This window comes from Rhinopithecus roxellana, chromosome 16 (genome assembly GCF_007565055.1).
Source record: "Rhinopithecus roxellana isolate Shanxi Qingling chromosome 16, ASM756505v1, whole genome shotgun sequence".
NCBI classification, from domain to species: Eukaryota; Metazoa; Chordata; class Mammalia; order Primates; family Cercopithecidae; genus Rhinopithecus; species Rhinopithecus roxellana.
In genome coordinates, this window is record NC_044564.1 from 114871474 (window position 1) to 114896653 (window position 25180).

At 47.0% G+C, this 25180-nt stretch overlaps 1 protein-coding gene across 3 annotated transcripts; it reads left to right on the forward strand.

Moving 5' to 3' along the window:
• Positions 1-1380: 1380 nt before the first annotated feature.
• Positions 1381-24165, forward strand: BSPRY (B-box and SPRY domain containing). 3 transcript variants are annotated; one of them, XM_010370472.2, is made up of 6 exons: positions 1381-1629; positions 6447-6545; positions 13470-13700; positions 15333-15358; positions 21187-21311; positions 22542-24165. In XM_010370472.2, exons 1-6 carry the CDS (start codon positions 1423-1425, stop codon positions 23066-23068), a joined length of 1215 nt encoding a protein of 404 aa, XP_010368774.2. In that variant the 5' UTR covers positions 1381-1422; the 3' UTR covers positions 23069-24165. The 3 variants fall into 3 exon arrangements, with proteins under 3 accessions (XP_010368774.2, XP_030776250.1, XP_030776252.1); XM_030920390.1 differs by having other exon boundaries at positions 1390-1629; positions 15336-15358; XM_030920392.1 differs by lacking the exon at positions 21187-21311 and having other exon boundaries at positions 1390-1629.
• Positions 24166-25180: the final 1015 nt, after the last annotated feature.

A 25180-nucleotide genomic window follows, 5' to 3' on the forward strand; every position in this document is an offset into this window, starting at 1 on the left:
CTCTGACACCTGAAGGCCTGGGCCTTTCCCCTTTTGAGAGAGTGCCCAGCTTTCTGCCAAGACCCCTAAGAAATAATTTGGGGTTGGTGGCCAGGTGCGGTGGCTCACACCTGTAATCCCAGCACTTTGGGAGGCTGAATGGGGAGGACGGCTTGAGCCCAGGAGTTTGAAATCAGCCTGGGCAACATGGCAAAACCCTGTCTCTACGAAAAATACAAAACTTAGCTGGGCATGGTGGCATGTGCCTGTAGTCCCAGCTACTCAGGAGACTGAGGTGGGAGGATCACTTGAGCTGGGGAGGTCGAGGTTGCAGTGAGCTGTGATTGCCCCACTGCACTCCAGCCGGGGTGACACAGTGAGACCCTATCTCAAAAAAAGAGGAAGAAAAAAGAATTTAGAGTTGGAGAGCAGCGTTCTCCTTGTATGCGCAGACAGAAGAGACTGGATCCCCAGCAGAGGGCTCAATGTGGGCTCAGACTAATATATAAGATCCTAGGGGGGAAAACCCTAAACAGCTGAGGTACATGTTAGCAGTTTTTCTTTCTGGGGTGGGGGTGGGTGGATTTTTCTTTCACATGCTTATTTTCATATTTTGTTTTCTTCAAAATAAAAACGCATTACTTTTTTTCAATGCTAGTTTAAAAAAAAACTCAAATATTCAAATTCAAAAAATTTGGATGTAAATACTTTGAGAAAATCAGCTTAATACAGATGTTTCTCACTCGGCCTCAATGTTCCATTTAAAAAATTATTAATTATAGTAACCTTAAGTCACACTGCCTAGGTTCCAATCTCATGGCTACCAGTTAGTAACTGTGACCTTTGGCAAGCCACTTCCATAAAAATGGGATCCTAATAGTGCTTTATTCGCACTATTAGTAGACACTTAGCGATGGCAGCTGCTGTGTTCCAGATATTGTTTTACGTATTTAGCGCATTTACTCCTCAGTCGTCTGGGAGACAGGTACTCTCACCCCATTTTACAGCTGGGGTTCCCACCCAGTGAACAGCCAAACAGGAACTGAGCTCAGGCAGTTTGTCAGCACAGCCCTGCTTGAAGCTAGGCAGCTAAACCTGCCTCTCAAAAAGCGCAGTGGTCGGGATTACATAACAGAACGCTTGCAAAGTTCTCAGCGAAAGCCTGGCACTTAATAAGTGCTCAATAAAGTTTCCTACGGTCACACTAATATTTGGAGTTTTATGTTTGTTGTAGAACAAATACGCATACAATCGCGATTTCATTCAACAAAGAATTTAAAGAGACCTGCTGTGCCGCCCTGGGCGGGATGGGAACGCGGGTGGGGTGGGAGGAGGCGCAGCGGCGGGGCGCGCTGGCGCACCGGGAGGGCCGGGGGCGGGGTCAACCAGGCCCCGCCCACAGCCACCTGCGACAGGTGGAGCGCACGGCGCGGGAGCACGGCCATGTCCGCCGAGGGCGCGGAGCCGGGGCCGGGGTCCGGTCCCGGGCCGGGACCTGAGCCGGGGCCACTCTGCCCCGAACACGGCCAGGCTCTGAGCTGGTTCTGCCGCTCCGAGCGACGGCCCGTGTGCGCCGCCTGCGCGGGGCTGGGCGGTCGCTGCCGGGGGCACCGCATCCGCCGGGCGGAGGAGCGCGCCGAGGAGCTGCGGGTGAGCGGGCGTGGGCGCCGGAAGGCGAGGGCTCTGGAGGGACTGGGCGCGCCTGGCGGGACCCGGCAGGGACTGGGGAGCCTGGGGCTTGGCGGACATGACAGCTGGCCCCGGAGCCCAGGCTCCTCGGTGGCTTTGGCTGTAGGACTAGGCGGTTAAGGGTGTCGCCTCTGAAGTCAGGCTGGTGTGAGTTCGAATCCACTCTCTGTGAGTCACGTAACTGAGCCTCAGTGTCTTCATCTGTAGTTTGGGGACAACAACAATAATACTAGCGCGTATTTATTAGAATTGTGAGGTATAAATAAGATAGTGAGTAAAATGCTTAGTGATAAGGGGATCCAGGCTCCCCAGGCCCCTTCCATTGCTCTGTTGTAGGAGCTGGCGCTGGCATAGGACAATGAAAGTCTTAGCTGCTCCAGTTCTCAGCGCAAGGTGTGCCCCAGCTCCTGCCCCTGTGGAAACTGACACTGATAAAATCCAGCGAGTCCTTATCCCTTAACCCCTGGACTCAAAGCCCTCCTCCTCCTTTCGCCTCTTTACCCTGCTCCTGCCGCCTTCTGGCGTCTCGTGCCGTGATCTTTTTCCCTTTCAGGATTGGCCTTGACTGTACTTCAAGCTGGTTTAAGGGTTTCAGCTGGATAAACGGAGGGAGTAGGGAGAATATGAGGAGACTCCCCTTCACCCAGCCTTTCTCTCCACCTCCACTTCCCCCTCGGCTCCAGGATGGCCACCTCCTTGTCATCGCCATTCTCCTGAGCTGCTGAGACTGGAAGAGTCGGAGTCACCTTGGGGCTTCTCTGTGGCCCCTGGGGATTTCCTTGCAATTTGATTAAACAGCTTGTTTCTCCCAACCCCACTCTGGAGTTCAGCCCTGCTGTGAAGCCTGAGGGCTGTCGCTGGGGACTTCACCTACTCAGAGTGACCTGTAATAAGCACATCTTATATAGGGTGCTGGGCTTGGGAGGGGTTCAGTTTTTCAGCAACACCCAAAAGTTCCTGGTTGGTCCTACCTGTTACCTCTATTAACAATAATGATGACGAAGATAAACCTGGATAATGCGGTGTAATCAACTTGCATAACAGACAAAAACTGCAAACTCCAAAGTACTTAAATGTCTGTCATCTCATTCTGTCTTGACCACACCTTTGAAGGGGTCCTACCTACATTTTACAGATGAGGCACCTGAGGCCCAGAACAAGGCAGTAACTCCTCCAAGCTTCCTAATGTTCAGGGGTGGGACCCAGGGAGTCACTGACTAGGCAAGAGGAAACTGCTGCTTTGCTTTGGCGGTTGGAGGGAGGAAGTGATGCTAATGGGGGTGAGAATGTCATGGAAACCTTAAAAGTAGCTATCAGGACTGGATTTGAGTGGTGGAAAGAGTGTAGCCTGGGGCAGGTGGCAGGCCTAGTGCTAGTTTCGGTTGTACTCTACCCCAGGGAGCCTTCTTTGAACCCCTCTGAGGCCCTATGCATATTTATCTCCTTTGCCTGTAGGGAGGTGGGTCTTACCCTCTCTTCCTCTGTATTAGAGTAGATTTCTGTATTTTGCACATTCCTTCCTCTATCCATCCAGTCAGCAAATAAATCTCACCCTAGGGCAAGATTGTTAACCAAACCAGCACCAGTTCTACTGCTCTCCTACCTCTGGACGCCTGCCCTGTGGTTTTTCAGAAGCCTTTTTAGTGCTCTCAATCCATGGTGCATGGTGATCACAGCTTCCTCCTAGTCAACTCAGTTCTGTAACTTTGTAATTGGACCTGTGAAATGTAAGACTAATTTCTACTACTGACTGGAAAGATTTACAAGGGCTTCCTGGAAGAGGTAGCTAAGTTGACTTTTGGCAGATGGAACTGAGGCAGAACTATTAGGGGAAACAGTGGAGGAACTGTTGCTTGGACAGGCTGTAGGTATCACCTGGAGAAAAGGAGAGCAAAAGCAGGGCCCTGGCCCATACCTTCTCAGGGAAGTCACAAGTCACTTCTCTTTGGGCCTCAGCTTTCCCATTTCTTTTTCTTTCCTTTTTTTTTTTTTTTTTTTTTGAGACAGTCTCACTCTGTTGCCCAGGCTGGAGTGTGGAGTGCAGTGGCGCTCTTTCAGCTCACTGCTACCTCTGCTTCCTAGATTCAAGAGATTCTTCCCACCTCAGCCTCCCGAGTAGCTGGGACTACAGGCGCATGCCACTACGCCCAGCTAATTTTTGTATTTTTTGGTAGAGATGGGGTTTTACCATGTTGCCCAGGCTGGTCTCGAACTCCTGATCTCAGGTGATCTGCCCACCTCAGCCTCCCGCAGTGTTGGGATTACAGGTGTGAGCCACCGTTCCTGGCGAGCTTTCCCATTTCTAAAACTCCCCTGAGCTCATGGATGATGCTGATAGCTTTGAGAGCCTTGAACTGCTGAACCTCTTGTGGTCAAGGCAGTGGGTGTTCATTCATTCATTCAACAAACATTTATTCAGGGCCTTCTATGTTCAGAAACTCTTTTTGTGGTACTAGGACATAGAGAAGTCAGACTTATGGTGCTTCTGTTTCAGTGGTGGGGGAGACAGATACCCCAAAAGGTAAACAAACATATAATATATATTCAGAGAGTTATAAGTGCAAGGGAGAAAAATAAAGCAAAGTAAGAGATTGGGTGAGGAAGGAGATGGTCAGTAAAGACCTATCTGAAAAGGTGACATATGAATGGAGTTGGGGAGTGAGACACACACACACGCGCACACACACACACACACAGACTGGTGAAAATGGTACAACATGTGCAAAGGCACTGAGGTCAGGACAAGTTTGGTGCATTTAAGGAACAGAAAGAAGGCCAGTGGGCAGGCGCAGTGGCTCACGCCTGTAATCCCAGCACTTTAGGAGGCCGAGGCAGGTGGATCACGAGGTCAGGAGATCAAGACCATCCTGGCCAATATGGTGAAACCCCGTCTCTACTAAAAATACAAAAAATTAGCCCGGCATGGTGGCAGGTGCCTGTAGTACCAGCTACTCGGGAGGCTAGGCAAGAGAATGGCGTGAACCTGGGAGGCGGAGCTTGCAGTGAGCCGAGATCGTGCCACTGCACTCTAGACTGGGCGACAGAGCAAGACTCCGTCTAAGAAAAAAAAAAAAAAAAAAAGAAGAAAGGCCAGCGTGGAGAGAGGTAGAAGGTGATGTTGGAGAAATAAGCTGAGTCACATCAGGTAGGGCTAGGTTGGCTAAGCTAAGAAGCCTGATGTCATTGTGAGTGTACTGAAAGCCATTGGAGGGTTTTGCATAGGGGCATGACCTGGTCTGATTTCCTTACAAAAGGTGGCTCTGGCTAGCTGGGGGTTTGGGGGTGCAGGGTACCCAGTTAGGAGGTTCTAACAGTGGTTCCTGTGAGAGATCATGGCAGTCTGGATAGAATAACTGGAGTAGAGGTGACCAGAGGAGAGAGAGAGACCTTGGAGATGGGGTTGATAGGACTCACTAATGGAACTGATGTGGGGTTGGAGACAAACTCTGGGTTTTAGGTCTGGATAACAGGTGAATGATTGATGGTGCTGCTTAATGAATGGGGATAACTTGGGGGAGAGCAGTTCTGTACAGAACAGAAGATATGGACAGTCAGGGACCTGTCTGTATGACAGAGAACCAAGAGTGTGTGTACCAGAAAGTGATTATAATGGGCTGAGCGTGGTGACTTATGCCTGTAACATCCCAGCACTTTGGGGGGCTGAGGTGGGAAGATTGCTTGAGCCCAGGAGTTGGAGACCAACCTAGGCAACATGGCAAAAGTCCATCTCTACAAAAAATGCAAAAATTAGCCAGGTGTGGTGGCACATGCCTGTAGTTCTAGCTACTCAGAAAGGACATGGGAGGATCACTTGAGCCTGGAAGGTCAAGGCTGCAGTGAGCCTTGATCATGCCACTGGATTCAGCCTGGGCGACAAGCAAGACTCTATCTCAAAATAAATACGTAAATAAATTTAACAAGAAACAAACGGCCGGGTGCGGTGGCTCACGCTTGTAATCCCAGCACTTTGGGAGGCCAAGGCGGGCAGATCACCTGAGGTCTGGAGTTCGAGACCAGCCTGGCCAACATGGTGAAACCCTGTCTCTACTAAAAATACAAAAAGTAGCTGGGCGTGGTGACACACACCTGTAATCCCAGCTACTTGGGAGGCTGAGGCAGGAGAATCGCTTGAACCTGGGAGGTGGAAGTTGCAGCGAGCCGAGATCGCGCCACTGCACTCCAGCTTGGGCAACCAAGTGAGACTCTGTCTCAAAAAATAAATACATACATACATACATACACACGTACATAAAATTAAATAAAAATAAAAATAAACACAAGACAAAATGGACTTTAAGGCAAACGTACTACTAAAGATAAAGTCACTTAGAGAGTGTGCAGTTCACCAGCAACATATAATGATTCTAATCTTAAATGTTTCTAAATAATATAGCCTGAGAATGTTCATAAAGGAAAAATTTGTTTTAAAGTTATTATAATGATAGGCTGGGGTTCTGGGATAAAGACGGAAGTCAGGTCACAGAAGGGGATGATGGACAGTGAAAGGTGGTCCCACTAATGTGTTGGTGGCCTCAACTGAGCTGTTGCTGGAATAGGGATCCTAGAATTAGGCAGTGAGAAGGATAGGGCATGGTGGGGAGAGTGTGGATCCTTGAAGTGGAGATTTAGGAGGTGGTACAGTTTTTGATAATCATGAGATCTGGGCTATGACCATGGGAGTGGGTGGCTGAGGTGTGGTAACAGGAGAAAATCACTGGGATGGAGTGAATGGCTCAGGTACATGGACCAAGATGCCATGAGCGTTGTTTGTGTTGCAGAACAAGATTGTGGACCAGTGTGAGAGGCTGCAGTTACAAAGTGCTGCCATCACCAAGTATGTGGCGGACGTCCTGCCAGGGAAGAACCAAAGAGCAGTGGTAATTCCTCTTCTTTCCTCTCTACTCGGCCCCCTTAGACTTACGGACTTGGGCAAGTCTAGAGTCCCTTACCAACCTCACAGGCTCATTGTGTTACTAGCAAAGCTTCCAATCCCTCAGAGACTCAATTTTACCATCTGGGCAGGGTGGACTTGTTCCTGTACCATACTTGGTGCAAAGACTCTGCTAGCAAATGACTTTCTTGGGTATCTTGGCAGAGGGGATCAAGAAAGGTCCTATTCACCTATCATCTAGTCATTTTCTGCCCAGCTCCAGAATTATAAAATAACCTAGGACTTTTACATTGCATATTCTCCGTGACAATCTTATGAAGTAGGTAGCAATAACATCCCCATTTATAAATAGGAAAATGGGTCCTTATAGAGGTTAAAGAGGTTAACTGACCTGCCCAAGGCCGCCTCCAGGCAGTGGGTTCCGTGACCTGGATCTTCTGTCTCCCAGGCTAGTGCTCCTTCTGCTACATCCCACTGATGATTCTTTTTTTTTTTTTTTTTTTTTTCGTTTTAAGACAGAGCTTCACTCTGTCACCCAGGCTGGAGTGCAGTGGCACAATCTTGGCCCACTGTAACCTTTGCCTCCCTGGTTTCAAGCAATTCTCCTGCCTCAGCCTCCCAAAGCTCTAGGATTACAGGTGCCTGCCACCATGCCTGGCTAATATTTTTAATTTTTATTAGAGACGGGGTTTACCATATTGACCAGGCTGGTCTCAAACTCCTGGACTCAAACCATCCTCCCTCTTTGGCCTTCCAAGTGCAAGGATTACAGGTGTGAGCTGCTGTGCCTGGCCTCCACTGCAGATTTTTTGTTCAGTGGACTCATGACCACTGCTGTGTCATCACTCTTAAGTATGCATATCAGGGGAAGAGCCTATGAATTTCTTTCTGCACATCCCCTCCCTCCTTTCCCTATAGTACATGGAGCAGACTTGGTACCATATTAGTCAGGGTTCTTTTAATTGCATGGAATAGAACCCAGTTGAACAAGCATAAGAAAATGGGGCATTTCCTGACAGGACACTAGGGGTCCTCTTAGGACCTAAAAGGGGTTAGACTAGGAACCAGAAAGCTGCTAGGAGTCCAGGCAGCTATTTGGTGCCCATCTATGCTTCGCTTTGCATGATGGTCTCCATCTCCCTCCTCTGCCCTCTTCCCCTCTTCTTCCTTATCCTTTTTATTTTATTGTCTTAATGCACTGGTTATGACCTTAGTACTGTGTTAAATAGATAAATAGAAGCTAGTGTGGCAAATCCTGGCTTTTTTTTTTTTTTGAGACGGAGTATTGCTCTTGTCGCTCAGGCTGGAGTGCAATGGCGTGATCTCCGCTCACTGAAACCTCTGTCTCCTAGGTTCAAGCGATTCTCCTGCTTCAGCCTCCCATGTAGCTGGGATTACAAGCGCCCGCCACCACACCCAGCTAATTTTTTGTATTTTTAGTAGAGATGGAGTTTCACCATGTTGGCCAGGCTGGTCTTGAACTCCTGATCTCAGGTGATCTGCCCGCCTCGGCCTCCCAAAGTGCTAGGATTACAGGCGTGAGCCACTGTGCCTGGCCTGACAAATCCTGACTTTAAGAGGAAAGCTACCAACATGTCACCAGTTATTTATTTAACAAATCTTTATTGAGCACCTACCATGTGCCAGATACTGTTGTTCAATGGGTTAGGCATTCCCCAGTGAACAAAACAGAAATTCCTGTTTTCATGAAGCCTACATTCTTGTCACAGAAGAGGGACAGTAACAAATAAAATATATGTTATGTCCAAAGGTGATATGTGCTTTGGGGAAATATAAAACAGAAAGGGGAATAAGACGGATTGCAATTACATGTGCTGTGACCAGGAATGACTTCATTAAGAGGGTCGAGGCTGGGCGCAGTGGCTCACGCCTGTAATCCCAGCACTTTGGGAGGCTGAGGTGGGTGGATCACGAGGTCAGGAGTTTGAGACCATCCTGGCTAACAGGTGAAACCCTGTCTCTACTAAAAATAGAAAAACTTAGCAGAGCATGGTGGCGGGCGCCTGTAGTCCCAGCTACTCGGGAGGCTGAGGCAGGAGAATGGTGTGAACTCTGGAGACGGAGCTTGCAGTGAGCCGAAATTGCACCACTATACTCCAGCCTGGGTGACAGAGCGAGACTCTGTCTCAAAATAATAATAATAATAATAATACAAAAAGTTAGCCAGCTGTAGTGGCAGGCACCTGTAGTCCCAGTTACTCGGTAGGCTGAGGTGGTAGAATTGCTTGAACCTGGGAGGCGAAGGTTGCAGTGAGCAGAGATCGCACCACTGTACTCCAGCCTGGGGGACAGAGTGAGACACCATCTCAAAAAAAAAAAAAAAAGAAGAAGAAGAAGGATGACATTTGCACAGAAACCTAGGAGATAAGGGAATGGACCACACATCTGGGGAATGAGTGTTCTGAAAAGAAGGGATGGCAAATGCACAGGCCCTGAGGCAGGAGTGTACCTGATATGCTGTAGGAGCAGCAAGGAGGCCTGGTGAGGTTGGAGCAGAGGAACGCAGTGAGAAGACAGTAGAAGATGAGGCCAGAGAAGCAATGAGCTAGATTGTATCCTCAGTGGCCACATAGGGATTTTTCCTTTTATTTGGATATGATGGGAAGCTGTTGGAAATTTTTGAGCAGAGCATGATAGTATAATTTAAGATTTAAAATAAACACTTTGGCTGGGCTTGGTGGCTCACTTCTGTAATCCCAGCACTTCGGGAGGCCGAGGTGCGCAGATCACAAGGTCAGGAGTTCAAGACCAGCCTGACCAACATAGCGAAGCCCCACCTCTACTAAAAATACAAAAAATTAGCTGGGCGTGGTGGTGGGTGCCTGTATTCTCAGCTACTCGGGAGGCTGAGGCAGGAGAATCACTTGAACCCAGGAGGCGGAGGTTGCAGTGAGCTGAGATTGCGCACTGCACTCCAGCCTGGGCAACAGTGCGAGACTCTGTCTCAAAAAAAAGAAACACTTCGGCTGCTATGTTAGAAGTGATTATAGGCAGCAAGGGTTAAAGCAGGGAGACCAATTAGGAAGCCATTGTAATAATCCAGGTGGGAAACAAGTGTGATCTGGACCCAAGCAATGGTGGCAAAGCTACTGAGAAGTGGCTGGATTCTGCATATATTTTGAAGAGGCAACAGGATTTGCTGATGGACTAGATGTAGGCTATGAAAGAAAGAGAAGATGTGTCAGGATAATGCTTAAGTTCTTTTGTTTGAGCAACTGGCAGGATGGAGCAGCCATGAACTGGGGTGGGGAAGGACTGCATGTGGAGTGATGGTTGGCGGAGGCGGGGAGGGGAGTGGGGGAGATCAGGCGTGTTAAGTTGTTGTGGGCATGAGATACCTATTTGACATCCAAGTGAAGATGCTGCGTGGGTAGCTGCATATATGAGTTGGGAGAGGGCTGGGATGGAGATAAAAATTTGGGATTTATCAGTGTATAAATAGTATTGAAAGCCGTGGAAAAGGATGACATCACTAAGTGAATGAGTGTAGACACGAAAGAGCAGGGATCCAAAGACTGAGTTCTAGGGCACTTCACCTCCTATTGAGAAGACAGGAGGAACCAGCAAAGGGGACCAAGAAATCAGCTAATGAAATAGAAGTAAATTAAGAGAACAGAGTGTCCCAGCATGGGTTCCAAGGACGTGGGAGAGATCACTGCTCTCAAATGGTGTTTATTTTACTATCTTCTCACAGGTATAGATTCACGTGATTACTGCCACAATTAAAATACAGAACAGTTCCATCACAAGGACTCCTTGTGCTACCCTTTTATAGCCAATGTACCCTTTCCTCTCCCCTTGTATTATTGTTAATACAAAATTTCTGAATTTGGATTGCTAATCTCAGTAAAACATTTTTAATTTTTGTTTTAGGATTTTTGCATATATGCTCAGGAGTGAGATTAGTCTATGAATTTCATTTCTTGTACAGTCCTTATCAAATTTGGTATAAAGGTTATGTAAGCCTTATTCAATGGATTGGGAAACAGATCTCTTTTTTCTTAAGGGTTTACTTAAGATAAAGTTGTTCTTAGTTTTGATCAAAGTTGCCACAGGTTTGACTATTAAATGTCTTTAGAACCAGCTTCTAGTATTTTTGATCTGCTCTTTTGTATCTCTGTCTTAATTTCATTATTTCTTTCTTTCTTTTTTTAGACAAAGTCTTACTCCGTTGCCCAGGCTGAAATGCAGTGGCGCAGCCATAGCTCACTGCAGCCTTGAACTCCTGGGCTCAGGTGATCCTGCTGCCTTGGCCTCCCAAAGTGCTTGGATTACCAGCATGACCCGGTACTGTGCCTGGCCTGTAGAGTTCTATATGTATGTCTATTAAGCGTATTCATTGGGCTGAGCGTGGTGGCTCATGCCTATTATGCCAGCACTTTGGGAGGCCAAGGCAGGAGGATCACTTGAACTCAGGAGTTTGAGACTATTTTGGGCAACATAGGAAGACCCTGTCTCTACAAAAAATTAAAAAATTAGCCAGACATGATGGCATGAGCCTATAGTCCCAACTACTTGGGTGGGTGAGGTGAGAGGATCACTTGAGCCTAGGAGTTTGAGGCTGCAGTGAGCTATGATTGCGCCACTGCATTCTAGCCTGGGTGACAGAGCGAGACCCTGTCTCAAAAAATAAAACACTTATTCGTTGGTTTAAATCTGCTCTCTACTTAATAATTTTTTTTTTTTTTTTTTTGAGACAGTCTCACCCTGTCACCCAGGCTGGAGTGCAGTGGTGTGATCTCAGCTCGCTGCAGCCTCCACCTGCCAGGTTCAAGCAATTCTCCTGCCTCAGCCTCCTGAGTAACTGGGATTACAGACTCCCACCACTGGCCCAGGTAATTTTTTGTATTTTAGTAGAGGCAGGGTTTCACCATGTTGGCCAGGCTGGTCTCAAACTCCTGACCTCTGGTGATCCACCTGCCTCGGCCTCCCAAAGTGCTGAGATTGCAGGTATGAGCCACTGTGTCCAGCCCCAATACACTTTTAAAAGGATGCTTAGGCTATTTTTCCAGCATTTCTTTACCTTATTCTGAGAGGGTTTTTGGTTTGTCTACTCTCTGTCATGTGTTTGGAAAGGGAAGTTTTTTCTTTGCTTTGCTCTCCTTTTCTGGGAATGGCTCAACAAACTTGTTGAGATTGACTAGAGTCTTTTAGGCAGGAATCAGAATCTTATTCATCTTGGGTGAGGATCTGTTTTGATCCAGGATCAAACAGTACAACCATGGTTTCAGGGGCTCACCCTGTGGGTAAGGCATTAAGGTGGGATAAACAGGAGAATAATAGTGGGCTGGATATAGTTGCTCATGACTGTAATCCCAGCACTTTGGAAGACTGAGGCAGGAGGATCGCTTGAGCCCAGGAGATCAAAGCTGCAATGAGCTATGATGGTGCCACTGCATTTCAGCCTGGGCATCAGAGCAAGAGTCTGTCTGTTAAAGGAAAAAAAAAAAGATGAAGAAGAACAATAGTGAATGAATGTTATTGAACACATAATGTGGCAGGCTTTGTTCTACTTTATATATATTAACACATTTAACCCTCACCATAGCCTTATGAGGTAGGTACTATTATTATTCTCATTTTACAGATTAGAAAATAGAGGCATAGGGAAGATAAGGAAGATGTTCCAAGTTCCACAGCTAATGAGCGGAGCAGTTAAGATTTAAATCTAGACACTATCTCTAAAGCTTAATTTCCTGACCACTATGTTATGTTGCCTCAAGAGCACACTATAAACTTGGAGGCTTACCTTCTGAGTTCACTTGCCATTCACTTAGCTACTGTCTCCTCCCTGTAAGGCAAACTGTGGGTCTCAGAGTTTTCTGTGAAATAGGAATGACTGCCCCGTGCACTGTACAGAGCAGGTCTTCAGGGACAGGGCATAGGGAAGCTGCTGGCTATCCCTGACTTTCTCACATGAAGGAGGCAGTTCTATTCCCACTTGTCTGGCAAGAGTACAAGTGCACCTGCTTATGCGACAGGTGCCTTTGGGGAGGATTGGTTGCCAGGTGGCATCTGGTGTAAGGGAATGGGATTGGACCGAGAGTCAAGAGAACTGGGTTCCAGTCTCAGCTTTGCTACTGAATTGCCATGTGAGCACTACCAAGAGATCTTTTCCTAAGTGAGAAAAAATTTCCTGGGTGGGCACAGTGGCTCATGCCTATAATCCCAGCACTTTGTGGGGCTGAGTTGGGCGTACTGATCGAGCCTAGGACTTTGAGACCAGCTTGGGCAACATGGTGAAACTCCATCTCTATTTTTAAAAAAAATTTAAAAAAAGAAAACATTTCCCATTCAGTCAATATTTGAGTACCTACTGCATGCCAGGCACTGTGCTAAGAATTACAAGAAGACACCTGTTAACTTAATTGTCTGAGAATTGATTTCAGGCCTCTTCTGTGGCAGATAAAAATTCTACCACATAACCAGTTGAAATGGACAGCTTTAGGAAGCCATCAGTTTTTTCCCTCAAAATGGTGAAATCTCAACTGTACCACTGCTGGTATGGATCCTGCTGATGCGGATGACTTTTTAGGCCCTCTGCTCTGCAATTCTCTGATTATCTGACCTTGATCCTTTGACCTTGTATTCCCAACTGTGATTAAGTATTCTAGTTGGGCTCTAAGTCCTGCCCAGGTCTTCCATTATGTGATCATGGCTCCCTGAGATATGTGTCTGTATCTCAAATTTCTTTACCCTAAACCATATTTGGGAAGTCTTAGGGCAGAGATGTCAAAGTAAAAGGCTTACATGCTATTATTTCCATTACTAAGCCCGTGGCAGACATTGCTAATCAATCTCAACACTCCTTTCCACTGAGCCTAAACCCTTTTATTCCTGACCGGGGCTTTGCACAGACCACCCAGCTCCTCATTTTATCCCTCATCAGAGCATGGCCAGTGCAGCGAGGGAACTGGTTATCCAGCGGTTGAGTCTGGTGAGGAGTCTTTGCGAGAGCGAGGAGCAGCGGTTACTGGAACAGGTGCATGGCGAAGAGGAGCGGGCCCACCAGAGCATCCTGACACAGCGGGTGCACTGGGCCGAGGCACTGCAGAAGCTTGACACCATCCGCACCAGCCTGGTGGGCATGCTTACCCACCTGGATGACCTGCAGCTGATTGTAAGTCAGGCAAGGGTGAGGGCATGACCAGTTGGCCAGGCTCCCCGAAAGTCTGAAAATATGGAGAATGTTTGTCAGTATGAGGAGGGTGGAGATGAGAATTTGGAGCAGGGATGAGTGACAAAGATTCTTTGCTTGGCCAAACTTCAGTCAGGCTTCTGAGCCTTCTCCCAGGCCCATCTGTGCACTTCATTATAAAATCCAGTTTTTACAAGAGAACCCTGCTAAGTCGATGTAGCCAGAAACCCCCATCTTTGATATCTGATCATCGTTGATATCTGATGAGGTTCCTCATCCACCACCATCCCCCATGTGATGTCCGATCACTGTGTTCTGTCTGCAGCAAGAATCCTGTTAGGTAGGCTTAGCCATAATCCCCCTTACCCCTAATGTTTCCTCTTAGTAACTTTCCATCCACTAATCCCCGACCCTGCTCCTTAGCTATAAATTCCTACCTGCCCACTCTGTTCAGAGTTGAACCCAGTCTCTCTCCCATTGCAAGACCCCATTGCAATGAAGTCTTGAATAAGTCTGCCTTACTGTGCTCTAACAGGTATCATTAAATAATTTCTTCTCTAACATGAGGCAAGGGAATAAAACTAGGTTTCTTTGGCACTGATAATAGTTTTCTTTTGATAGTGAGTCAATGTGTACTGAGTGCCTATTATATGTGAAGCGCTGTGCTATGGGGCAGAGTAACCAGATGCAGCTGTCAGCTGCTCCCAGCCTTACAAAGGAGACAAATACACTAACTGACGATTAGGATATGGAAGGATATGTGCTGCAGTAGAGGAACTCACCCATGCTAGGGACTGACAATCCAGGCTAGGGGAAAGAGGGGTCAGGGAAGGTTTCCGGATGAAGCGACTTAGAAGCTGATGCCTGAAAGATAAGACGACTAGCTGTGTCAAAGGAAGTGAGGAGGTGGAAAGAGTTCAGGAGCATGTAGAGAGAACACTGTGCTCCAGGGAGCTGACGAGGTCTTCGATATGAAAACACAGAGCTCATCCTTAATCCTACCACCCAGAAATCACCATGATTCATATTTGGTACATAGCCTTTCAAAGCATTTTATATAGATAGGCAGCTGCCTGCAGTTTTGAGGGGAGAAGGTGGCATCTGAGTCACAAGCAGAGGAAGGAGAATGTGGAACACCTGAGCTGTCCCACTGCCTCTGCAAGTAGGGCAGTTTCCATGACTGCCCGCAACTGTGCATTCATTTAGTCACAGCGTCCATGGACACAGCATGCTCCTTCACAGACACTGGGACAGTCACAATAGAAGACTCAGAAAGAGTCGCAGCCATCCAGAAGCTGGCAGTCTTCATGGGGGATGCTGTCGGGTAAACAGGCGATGGTCCTGAGTGGAGTTGAGGGGAATCCAGGATGCCCTGGGACATGGGGTAGAGTGATTCATTGTGAGCATGTGTTATGGGTGCGTGTGTGTGTGTGTGTGTGTGTGTGTGTGTGTGTGTGTGTAGAACAGCCTAGAAAACTTTATGCTGGTCTTAAAGAGTAGAAGTTTTTATTCTAGAGTCCACATGGAGCCCTTTCTGGTGGTTAAATCTGTCCTAGCATTGACTCCCTGCTGGGTATCTGGTGCCAAGCTTGACTTTGTTTTCTTTTCTCACAGCAGAAGGAGCAAGAGATTTTTGAGAGGTGAGTATAGACCCCGTGATTTGACTGGGTAGTCTTGGAGACCCTTAGGCCTCTTCACACCCCACTGCCTTCAGGCCGTGCTGCTCTTGGGAGAATGCACAGGGTATGCAGCTGAGTGGCTTTCCTGGAGCCCAGCTCTGTGGACAGGGAATCTATCTGCCCTTGGCTTACAGAACTGCTTTAATACACATGGAAAGGCAGTGGAATACTTAGTAATCCAAGGCTTGCCACTGCTTTCTTAAACTTCGTCTGTAAAAAGAGGGTTTTTACCTGTTGGAGGGTTTTACCACCTCCATCTGCAGATGAAAATGCTGAGACTCTAAAAGGGGAAGGGACCTCCCTAAGCCTGGAACCAGGGGGTTGGACCCGTCTAACACCTGCCCAGTACTGTCACCTCTGCCTCATTCCTCCTTTCCCTGATGGAGGAATCTTTGAAACTTAAGTCTGCATTACCGCTCAAACTTTGCATTTTAGCTCTTCAATAATAAAAGAATTTCACCAGGTCCTGCCTGAGTTCTAAAAGAGCTGAGGGCCTAAGGAAGTGGTCAAGAGGACATAATTTGCCAGGCAGAGTAATTCACAAACCTTCTGTGTGAAATTTCAGAGCTATACTTAGGGAACACAGTCCATTCTTCTTATTTATTTACTTATTTTTCTATATTTCAACGGGTATAAATTATTTATTTTCATATTTAAGTTTCAACAGCAATACATGTGCATGAGAGAAAAAAATTCTACCAATATAAAGCCATTTAAAATGAAAAATGAATCTTTCTGGGCATGGTGTCTTACACCTATAATTCTAGCACTTTGGGAGGCTGAGGCAGGACGATAGCTTGAAGCTAGGAGTTTGAGACCAGCCTGGGCAATACAGTAAGACCTGATCTCTACAAAAAAATAAAAAATTAGCCATGCATCATGCTGAGAACCTATAGTCCCAGCTTCTCAGAAGGCTGAGACAGGATGATCACTTGAACCTGGGTGGTTGAGGCTACAGTGAGCTGTGCTCACACCACTGCACTCAGTCTGGGCAACAGTGTAAGACCCTGTCTCAAAGAAAAAGGAAAAATGAGTCTCCATCACCCTTTCCCAGTCCCATTCTCTGACAGCGATGGGTTTGAATAGATGTGCATTTGTGGACTTATATATAGTCATAGGAGGGTACGTGGGGGTTTTTTGGTTGTTGTCTGAAAAAATTTTTTAGGCCTGGTGGCTCATGCCTATAATCCGTTCACTTTGGGAGGCCAAGGAAGGTGGATCACTTGAGGTCGGGAATTCAAAACCAGCCGGGCCAAGATGGTGAAATCCCGTCTCTACTAAAAACACAAAAATTAGGTGTGGTGGTGTGCGCCTGTAGTCTCAGCTACTCAGGAGGCTGAGGAAGGAGAATCACTTGAACCCACGTGGAGGTTGCAGTGAGCTGAGATGCGCTACTGCACTCCAGCCTGGGCGACAGAGTGAGACTCCACCTCAAAAAAAAAAAAAAAAAAAAAAAGAAAGAAAGCTGGGTGTGATGACTCACGCCTGTAATCCCATCACTTACGGAGGCCTAGACAGGTAGATCACTACTTGAGGTCAGGAGTTCACAACCAGCCTGGCCAATATGGTGAGACCCCTTCTCTATTAAAAATACAAAAATTAGCTGGGTGCAGTGGCACACGCATGTCATCCCAGTTATTGGGAAAGCTGAGGCAGGAGGATCGCTTGAGTCCAGGAGGCAGAGGTTATAGTGAGCTGAGAGCCTGTCACTGCACTCCAGCCTGGGTGATGGGACTGAAACCCTATCTCAAAAACCAAAAAAATTAAAACACAGATAGGATCATGTTATACCTGTTGTTGTGAAACTTGTTAGGCTATCTGGGACATCTTTCCACGTCAGTACATTTAGATTCACGTCCCTTTTTTGAAAGTTTGTGAAGTATTGCACAGTGTAGATGGATCATATTTATTTTACTGTCTCCTAATGCATGCTTGGCTTGTTCTCGCTTCTCCCCTTGTACAATCTTTTCACACTTCTGCCCATCTTCTCTATCTCCTTTATCTTCATCATCTTCCTTTAATACAATGTATCCTTAATATCAAGCTGATCTGAGTTTTTAAAATTGATCTTTAATTTTTTATTCAAATGATTTCAAACTTAGAAAAAAGTTGCAAAGGTAGTATAATGAGCTTCACCTAGAAAATATCAGTTGTTGATATTTTGCCACATTCATTGTCGCTCGTTCTCTCTGTCTTCCTATTTATCTATCTAGTATATATGTTAGAAACTTATTTTTTTATGGTCTGTTTGAGGGTGAATTCCAGAACACATGAACTTTTCTCTCAAAATACTTAAGCATGTTTCTCCTAGAAACAAAGACATTCCCTTACATAACCCCGGTGTAAATTGAGGAAATTTAACATTGATATAATACTATAATCTAATACACAGTCCATAGTCGACTGTTTCCAATTGTGCAAATGTTCTTTACAGTGTTTTATTTTGTTTTCCTAATTCAGCTGGTCTTTTTAAGTCTAGAATAATTCCTTAGCTTTTTTTTTTTTACATTTTTAAAGAGTCAAGGTCAAGGCCAGTTTATAGGATCTCCCTCAGTTGGGTTTATCTGATGTTACCTTATGATTAGATTCAAGTTATACATTTTTAGCAGGAATACCTCATAAGTGATGTGTCTTCAGTTCATCATATCTGGGGGCACATGATGTCCCTTTGTCTGTTATCAAGGATGTCCATTTTGAGCACTTGGATAAGGTGATGTCTACTAGGTTTCCTCATTATAAAGTTACACTTTTCCTTTTATAATTACTAAGCAGTCTGTGAGGAGACACTTTGTGCATATATAACCTGTGTCCCTTCAGACTTTCTCCCAATAGTTTAGCAACCATTGGTCACTCCTGCCTGAATTATTCCTTTATTTGCTTGTTTGTTCTCTTATTCAATATTAATACAGACTCATGGATTCTTATTTTATTCAATTATAATCTGTCACTGTAATTACTAATTTTGACATTCAGACTGTCCCAGATTTGGCCAGTAGAAGCCCCTTCAGACTGGACCCTGTGTCCTTTTGAAAAGTTCCCATCATTCTTTGAGCACTTTCTTGCTCTCTGGCACAAGAAGCACAAGAAGAAAACCCCAGCTCAACTTGTACTTTTCCTGCCCCTGAATCAGCTACTTCTCCAGGGGACCTGGTTGTTTTTAGTGGAGAATGATATTTAGAAACCAAGATCTGAGCATTAAGGGTACTCAGTGACCTCGCTTCCAGGCCTCACTCAGTGTATAGCAGATGGAACTAGGAAGAGAGAGAGAGAGAGAGAGAGAGAGTGAGTGTGCGTGTGTGTGTGTAGCTGTTTGATGCATGAGTTTGTATCACAGCTTCATTTTTTTTTTTTTTTTTTTTTTTGAAACTGAGTCTCGCTCTATTGCTCAGTGGCATAATCTTGCCTCACTGCAACCTCTACCTCCTGGGTCCAAGCGATTCTCCTGCCTCAGCCTGCCAAGTAGCTGGGATTATAAGCATGTGTCACCACACCCAGCTAATTTTTGTAATTTTAGCGAAGACAAGGTTTCACCATATTAGCCAGGCTGGTCTCAAACTCCTGACCTCAAGTGATCCTCCCGCCTCAGTCTCCCAAAGTGCTGGGATTACAGGCATAAGCCACCATGCCCAGCCCATATCACAACTTCTAATTCCAATGTAACACCTCAAGGTTTTTCCTTTGCCCTCTCCCTTTCTACATTTGTACCTTTTATTATTTTACAGTGAGGACTGCAGCCCCCAACAACAATATTTGCTCAATCCTACAATACATACAAAGTTGTCTGGGCATTGCAAAGCCCATACTACTATTGACAGGCCTATCCATAGAGTTCCAGATTTGTCTGTATGTTCTTTATGCCCCCAGGCTAAGGGAATATACTCTCAATGTACTGTGTTCAAAAGTTGTCAAGCCCCATCTAGCTGGAAACTCACTTATCTGAGAAGTGCCTTGTTGGCTCTGGTGTTTCCACGCTCGTGGCTGGGCTCAACTCTGACCGGACACTGCAGCAGATCCTGCTGCACCGTCTGGGTGTTCTGATCCTGGCCGGGGCATGCTGTGTTCAGGCCCTGTTTCCTTTCCACCCCTTTGAGGCCATGAGTTTTGTCTTCGGTACCATAGGGCATCTAGCCCAGGTGGTTTGCTGTAGACTTTACTCTCTATGTTCAGCTTCAGATTTGCCCTGGGCTGACAGCTTAGTACCGCTGACATCAGCTTCTCTTTCTTACCCACCTGTTGGCTGGAGCTCCTGCGTTCTGAGAAGATGGCAATAGACCCTCTGTTGTCCTGACCACAAAGAGCCTTTGTTACTAAGCTTGCTCCCAGCATTTCTAAGGCTCTATTCACCTCATGCCTTCCAAGACAGAACAGTCAGTGACAGTCTTGCAAAGAGCCATCAGGGTATATGCCCCACCCCTGTTTCCTCACTCCATTTATAGGCAAAGCCATGAGATATGGGGAGAGAGTGTGTGTATTCAGAACCACTGCCTGATCTCAAAGCCATCTTCAGGATTAGAGGCAGTAGGAAAGGTCTTTCTCAGCACCTGGGTCAAAAGGCTGCAGAGCTCCATGGTAAACTCCTACTTTGCCCTATATTCCTTTGAGATTTCACTCCAGGTCAAGGAAAAAAATATGTTGAATGCTGTCTGGGCTTCATCCCAGCTTTGTTCTATTTTTGCATGCAGGAAGGACTTGAATACAGCTCCCCTTTTTAGCTCTGAATCCGTTCTGTCCTGTCAAATCAGATAACCACTGTCTCCCAGGTTATAGCAAAGGAAGTGTGAGAAAACAGCAAGCCCAGGGCCTCGCTGCTGATACGTGGCAGTTTTCAACCCCTAGGCATCATATTGTCCCAAATTGCCTCTCCAGCAAAACCCAGGCCCCATTGTGAGCTGAGGAGAGAGTTATTAAGAGCACAGTGCCATGATTCATTTGTGGCTGGGGTGATAACTGATGGCGCTTTCCTTTGTGGACCCCTCAGGTGTTTGCATTTTTAAAGTAGAGGAGTGGCTGTACCTTCTGACAAAACCCAGGGAAACATGACTGCCCCAACAGGTCTGAGAGGGAGGTGAGATATTTTCTAGGCAAGGGCAAGATGTTGGAGTAGAAAGACTATCGTGCAGGGGTTCCAGAGGCCCAGGTCTTAGCCCCAGCTCTGCCATTAACTTACTGAGGGACTCTGGCAAATTGCCTCCTCTCCAGAGCACACCACCTTCAATTTCTAATACTAGCACCAAGAATACATCTCCCTGTAAACTGTCCACCAGCTTTGCTAAAATTAAGGTTTCTGGGGGGGAACAGGGGAAATGGCCACCTTCCCTTTGGGCCCAAGCCCCTGTTTGGGGCCTGGATGCCATTCTTTTTTTTTTTTTTTTTTTGAGACAGGGTATCACTCTGTCACCAAGGCTGGAGTGCAGTGGCATGATCTCGGCTCACTGCAGCCTTGAACTCCTGGGCTCAAGCAATTCTCCCACCTCAGCCTCCCAAGTAGCTGGGACTACAGGTGCATGCCTCACCATGCCCAGCTAATTTTTAAATTTTTTGTAGAGATGGAGTCTTATTATGTTGCCCATGCTGGTCTCAAACTCCTGGGCTCAAGCAATCCTCTCCCACCTCCGGCCTCCCAAAGTGCTAGGGTCACAGGGGAGAGCCACTGCACCTGGCCCTAGCTGCCAATCTTGGTGTCACCTGGATAGGAGGATTTTACTTCTGTTCTTCTCTTCATCCCATATTGATCCAGATATATTTCCAGAACCATCCTGAATCTCTGTCTCTGTTTTTCCCCATATAAGGACTGAAGAAGCAGAGGGCATTTTGGATCCCCAGGAGTCGGAAATGTTGAACTTTAATGAGAAGTGCACTCGGAGCCCACTACTGACCCAACTCTGGGCAACGGCGGTTCTTGGGTCCCTCTCAGGTTAGCAGCAGTAGAGCCCAGGACCATTAGGACAACTGGGCTTCTGTCTGTCTGTCTGGGGTTCACTCCTGGTTCACAATGGGGACCCGTGCTTCTGAAATGGTAGCTTAAACAAGTCATCCTGGATGCAGGCTGGTCAGTAGGGTCAAGGTTCCAGACAGGCCTGGGGCAGCTGGGCCAAGTCCTGCCCATTTCCAGACTAACATGTTCTGTGGTTGGGTCAAAGATAAATCTCATTCCTACAAGTCATGTCTTCCTTATATCCTGACCTACTAGGGCAGCTCAGTATTATTTATTGGAAACCTGGGGTTTATCTTTAAGAAGATATAATTGATGGCCAACTGAAGAACATCTGGACCAAGAATCAAGCTGCCTGATTTGCCTCACTTACTCACTTTACACACACTGACTCAGACCAACTGTGGGCCTCACCCTGTGCCGCATGCTGGGGCCACAGAGGTAAACTGACATGGTCTTCTGCCTCCAGGAATTCCAACTTAGCACAGGGTTTCTCCAGAGCAGGCCTCCTCCAAGTTAGATGGAAGCTTCCATTCTCCCAATGATAGTCTTTGCACAATTCTTAGAATAGTTAGGTTAATAGACTGATCTTTTTTTTTCAGTTTTAATCCTCCCTCCTCATACTATCCTTACAATTTTGGTACAAGCTGTAGCTTGTCTACTCTAGATTCTGGTATCAAATGATGCCTGATTTACCAGCAGTTTAGATATTTGCTAGAAATCGCTTATCTCATGCTTCCTAGCTCCCAGAGGCTGTGTTTCTAGGACAAGTCCAATCTGGAGGTCACAGATATGACCAAGTAGAAAGCAGCATAATCAGTGCTAGGTATAGGAACAAAATGCTTTGTCTTCATTTTGCCCCTGCCACCAACTCAGTGTGTAAACTTGGGCAACTCCCTTTTTCCTCTCTGGGCCTTATTTCTATCAGAGTTTACAGATGAGGGTCTTGACTGATAGTAACTATCATTATAAAGGCTACAGTTTACAGAGCACTTACATGCTGGGCACTTTACATGTATGATTCTGTTTAATTCTTGTGATCACCCAGTGAGAAGTCCTATTTTGACCCCCATTTTACAGATGAGGCTCAGAGAAAGTAAATGGCTTATATGAGGTCACCATGCTAATGAGTGGCGAGGAACTTTTGCTACCTGGCAGGACCAGGTTAGGGCAGGGTGGGCTCTCGGCAACTCTGAGCATTCTTTCTGGCAGGCACAGAGGACATATGGATCGATGAGAGGACAGTCAGCCCCTTCCTGCAATTGTCAGATGATCGAAAGACCCTGACCTTCAGCACCAAGAAGTCAAAGGCCTGTGCAGATGGCCCGGAGCGCTTCGACCACTGGCCCAATGCCCTGGCTGCCACCGCCTTCCAGAATGGGCTCCATGCCTGGATGGTGAATGTCCAGAACAGTTGTGCCTATAAGGTGGGCGTGGCGTCAGGTCACCTGCCCCGCAAGGGTTCTGGCAGTGACTGCCGTCTGGGCCACAATGCCTTCTCCTGGGTCTTCTCTCGCTATGATCAGGAGTTTCGTTTCTCACACAATGGGCAGCATGAGCCCCTGGGGCTGCTGCGGGGCCCAGCCCAGCTGGGTGTACTGCTGGACTTGCAGGCTCAGGAGCTGCTCTTCTATGAGCCAGCCTCCGGCACAGTGCTCTATACCCATCATGGGTCCTTCCCGGGGCCCCTCTTCCCAGTCTTTGCTGTGGCCGATCAGACCATTTCCATTGTCCGCTGACCTCTGGCCACAGGAAGCCAGGTCCACCTCCCACCACCCTTTCAGGCCATGTTTCTACTCAGTGTCCTTTTCCCAAATGATGTGTGTGGTGTTTCTAAGGGAAACAAGGCCCACAATTAGTGGGCAGCTTTAGGAGGGATGAGAATCTCTTTCAGATCTAGGCACAACCTGTAAATCACAGGTGTCCAAACTTTTGGCTTCCCTGGGCCACATTCGAAGAATTTTCTTGGGCCACATAAAATACACTAACGATAGATGATGAGCTAAAAAAAAAAAAAGTCTGTTTATACATTTTTGTGATATCTGCCACCACAGATAAGCAAAAAAGTCCTTGCATTCAAAGGGTTGGAGATTGCTGCTCTGAATGCTGGCTATCTGTGGGAAACCCACTATTCCCTGGGCCTTAGTCTCCCAAATCCACCATGCATCTGCCCCTCTGAGGGTGTCTTCACTTTGTCTCTGGCATCCAGCATGGTGCCTGGTGCATAGTGAGTATGCAATAAATATTTGGCAGGTGAGTGGTTGGATAGATGGATAGGTGAATGTAGGTGGACAGGTGACTTGGGTGGATGTGGTGGTCTCTGGAGAAGCACTGCCATTCAGCCTCCTGCTCCAGCTTTGCACATGCAGAAGTGCTTCTCTTCACAGGCAGAGGAGCCTGTGGCTAAAGTTTCCGCATCCCATTAATTCAGTGCTTCTTTTTCATGACATGGCACATAGAGAAAATACTTTTTCTAGCACACAAGAGCAACCTGAAAGGCTGCTCCTGGCCAGCGGACTCTGTCCTAGGGGACCGTGTCCTCCCCCATGTCCTGCCTAGGCCCTCAGAGGACCAGGGGATCGTGTCTCCAGGTAACCTGACTGCAGCCCCATCATCAGCATCTGTCTCACACCTGCCGACTGTGCTCCAGCCTGTGCTCACCGGTAATAGCAGGGACGGCCTTTTCCCTTAGAGAAGCTGATAAGTTTCCCTACTTGATGGCCCCCTCTAACATAAACTGCACACTTGGGGTGATGGCTTAAAGCCATAAAGAGCTGAGGGAGCAAGAGGGCCAACCTCAGGGCATGTGGGCATTAGTAAAGGTCTTGAAAGCATTAAAGATTTATTCCATGTTCTTTGTTGCTAATCGGGTGTATACTGTACGCTGGCCTGTCTTCATACCCTTATTGCATTCTTGGAAATAAGTGGGTGGCAGCTCACTGTAGCAGAGAGAGCCTGGAGACGTTACCAAGACCCAAGGCAAGTCCCTGTATGCTTGTCTCCATGAGAAGTTCACCCTAGAACAGTGGTCTTCAAACTTTTATCCAGGAACTCTCTTCTAAAGTAATCTTACCTACAACTTCAGGCTCATGGCTCCAAAGAAGATGAAAGGCAGAGCCCTCCCCACTTTCTTTGGGAGCCACAGAGCAGTTTGAAAACCAGTGTTTATTAATTAATTTTTGTTTTGAGACAGTCTCAAAGGGAGGCCGAGGCAGGTGGATCACCTGAGGTCAGGAGTTTGAGACCAGCCTGGCCAACATGGTGAAACCCCATCTCTACTAAAAATACAAAAAATTAGCTGGGCATAATGGTGTACACCTGTGATCTCAGCTATTCAGGAGGCTGAGGCAGGAGAATCGCTTGAACCTGGCAGGCGGAGATTGCAGTGAGCCGAGATTGCAATACTGCCCTCCAGCCTGGGCAACAGAGTGAGACTCCATCTCAAAAAAAAAAAAAAAAAAAAAAGAAAAGGAAATTACTGCTGCCTGGCCTTGGTGCCAGTCCCAAGGAAGACAGACCAAAAGGGGTTTGGTCAAGTCCCAAAGAGATCTTCCCTGCCTTTGCCTGGGCACAGCCCCTGCTCAAAAATCTGGGTCAAAGCCAAGGCTTTTCTTGACACCTGAAGGCCCCCATGCCATGCTTCTCCCAACCCACCAACCCAGCTCCTCACAGCAGCCTTCATTCCACAGTTCATGGACCTGCTGCAGGAACGTCCTCCTCATCCCCCTGCTCATCTAAAGCCACCCCCAGTGCCACTCAATTCAGCATCCACTCTAGAGCCCTCCCGGGCTGTTGGCACCAGAACACACTGCCAGGAGTGTGCCTATGTTTTTAATGTGTGGCATCCCCTG

What these genes read in the sequence shown, in the direction of transcription:
- BSPRY (XM_010370472.2), top strand. Translation starts at nt 1,423, where the DNA reads ATGTCCGCCGAGGGCGCGGAGCCGGGGCCGGGGTCCGGTCCCGGGCCG. An exon ending in GGAAGAACCAAAGAGCAGTG is followed by an intron (nt 6,546 to 13,469) that starts GTAATTCCTCTT and finishes ATCCCTCATCAG; the next exon opens with AGCATGGCCAGTGCAGCGAG. An exon ending in GAGCAAGAGATTTTTGAGAG is followed by an intron (nt 15,359 to 21,186) that starts GTGAGTATAGAC and finishes TCCCCATATAAG; the next exon opens with GACTGAAGAAGCAGAGGGCA.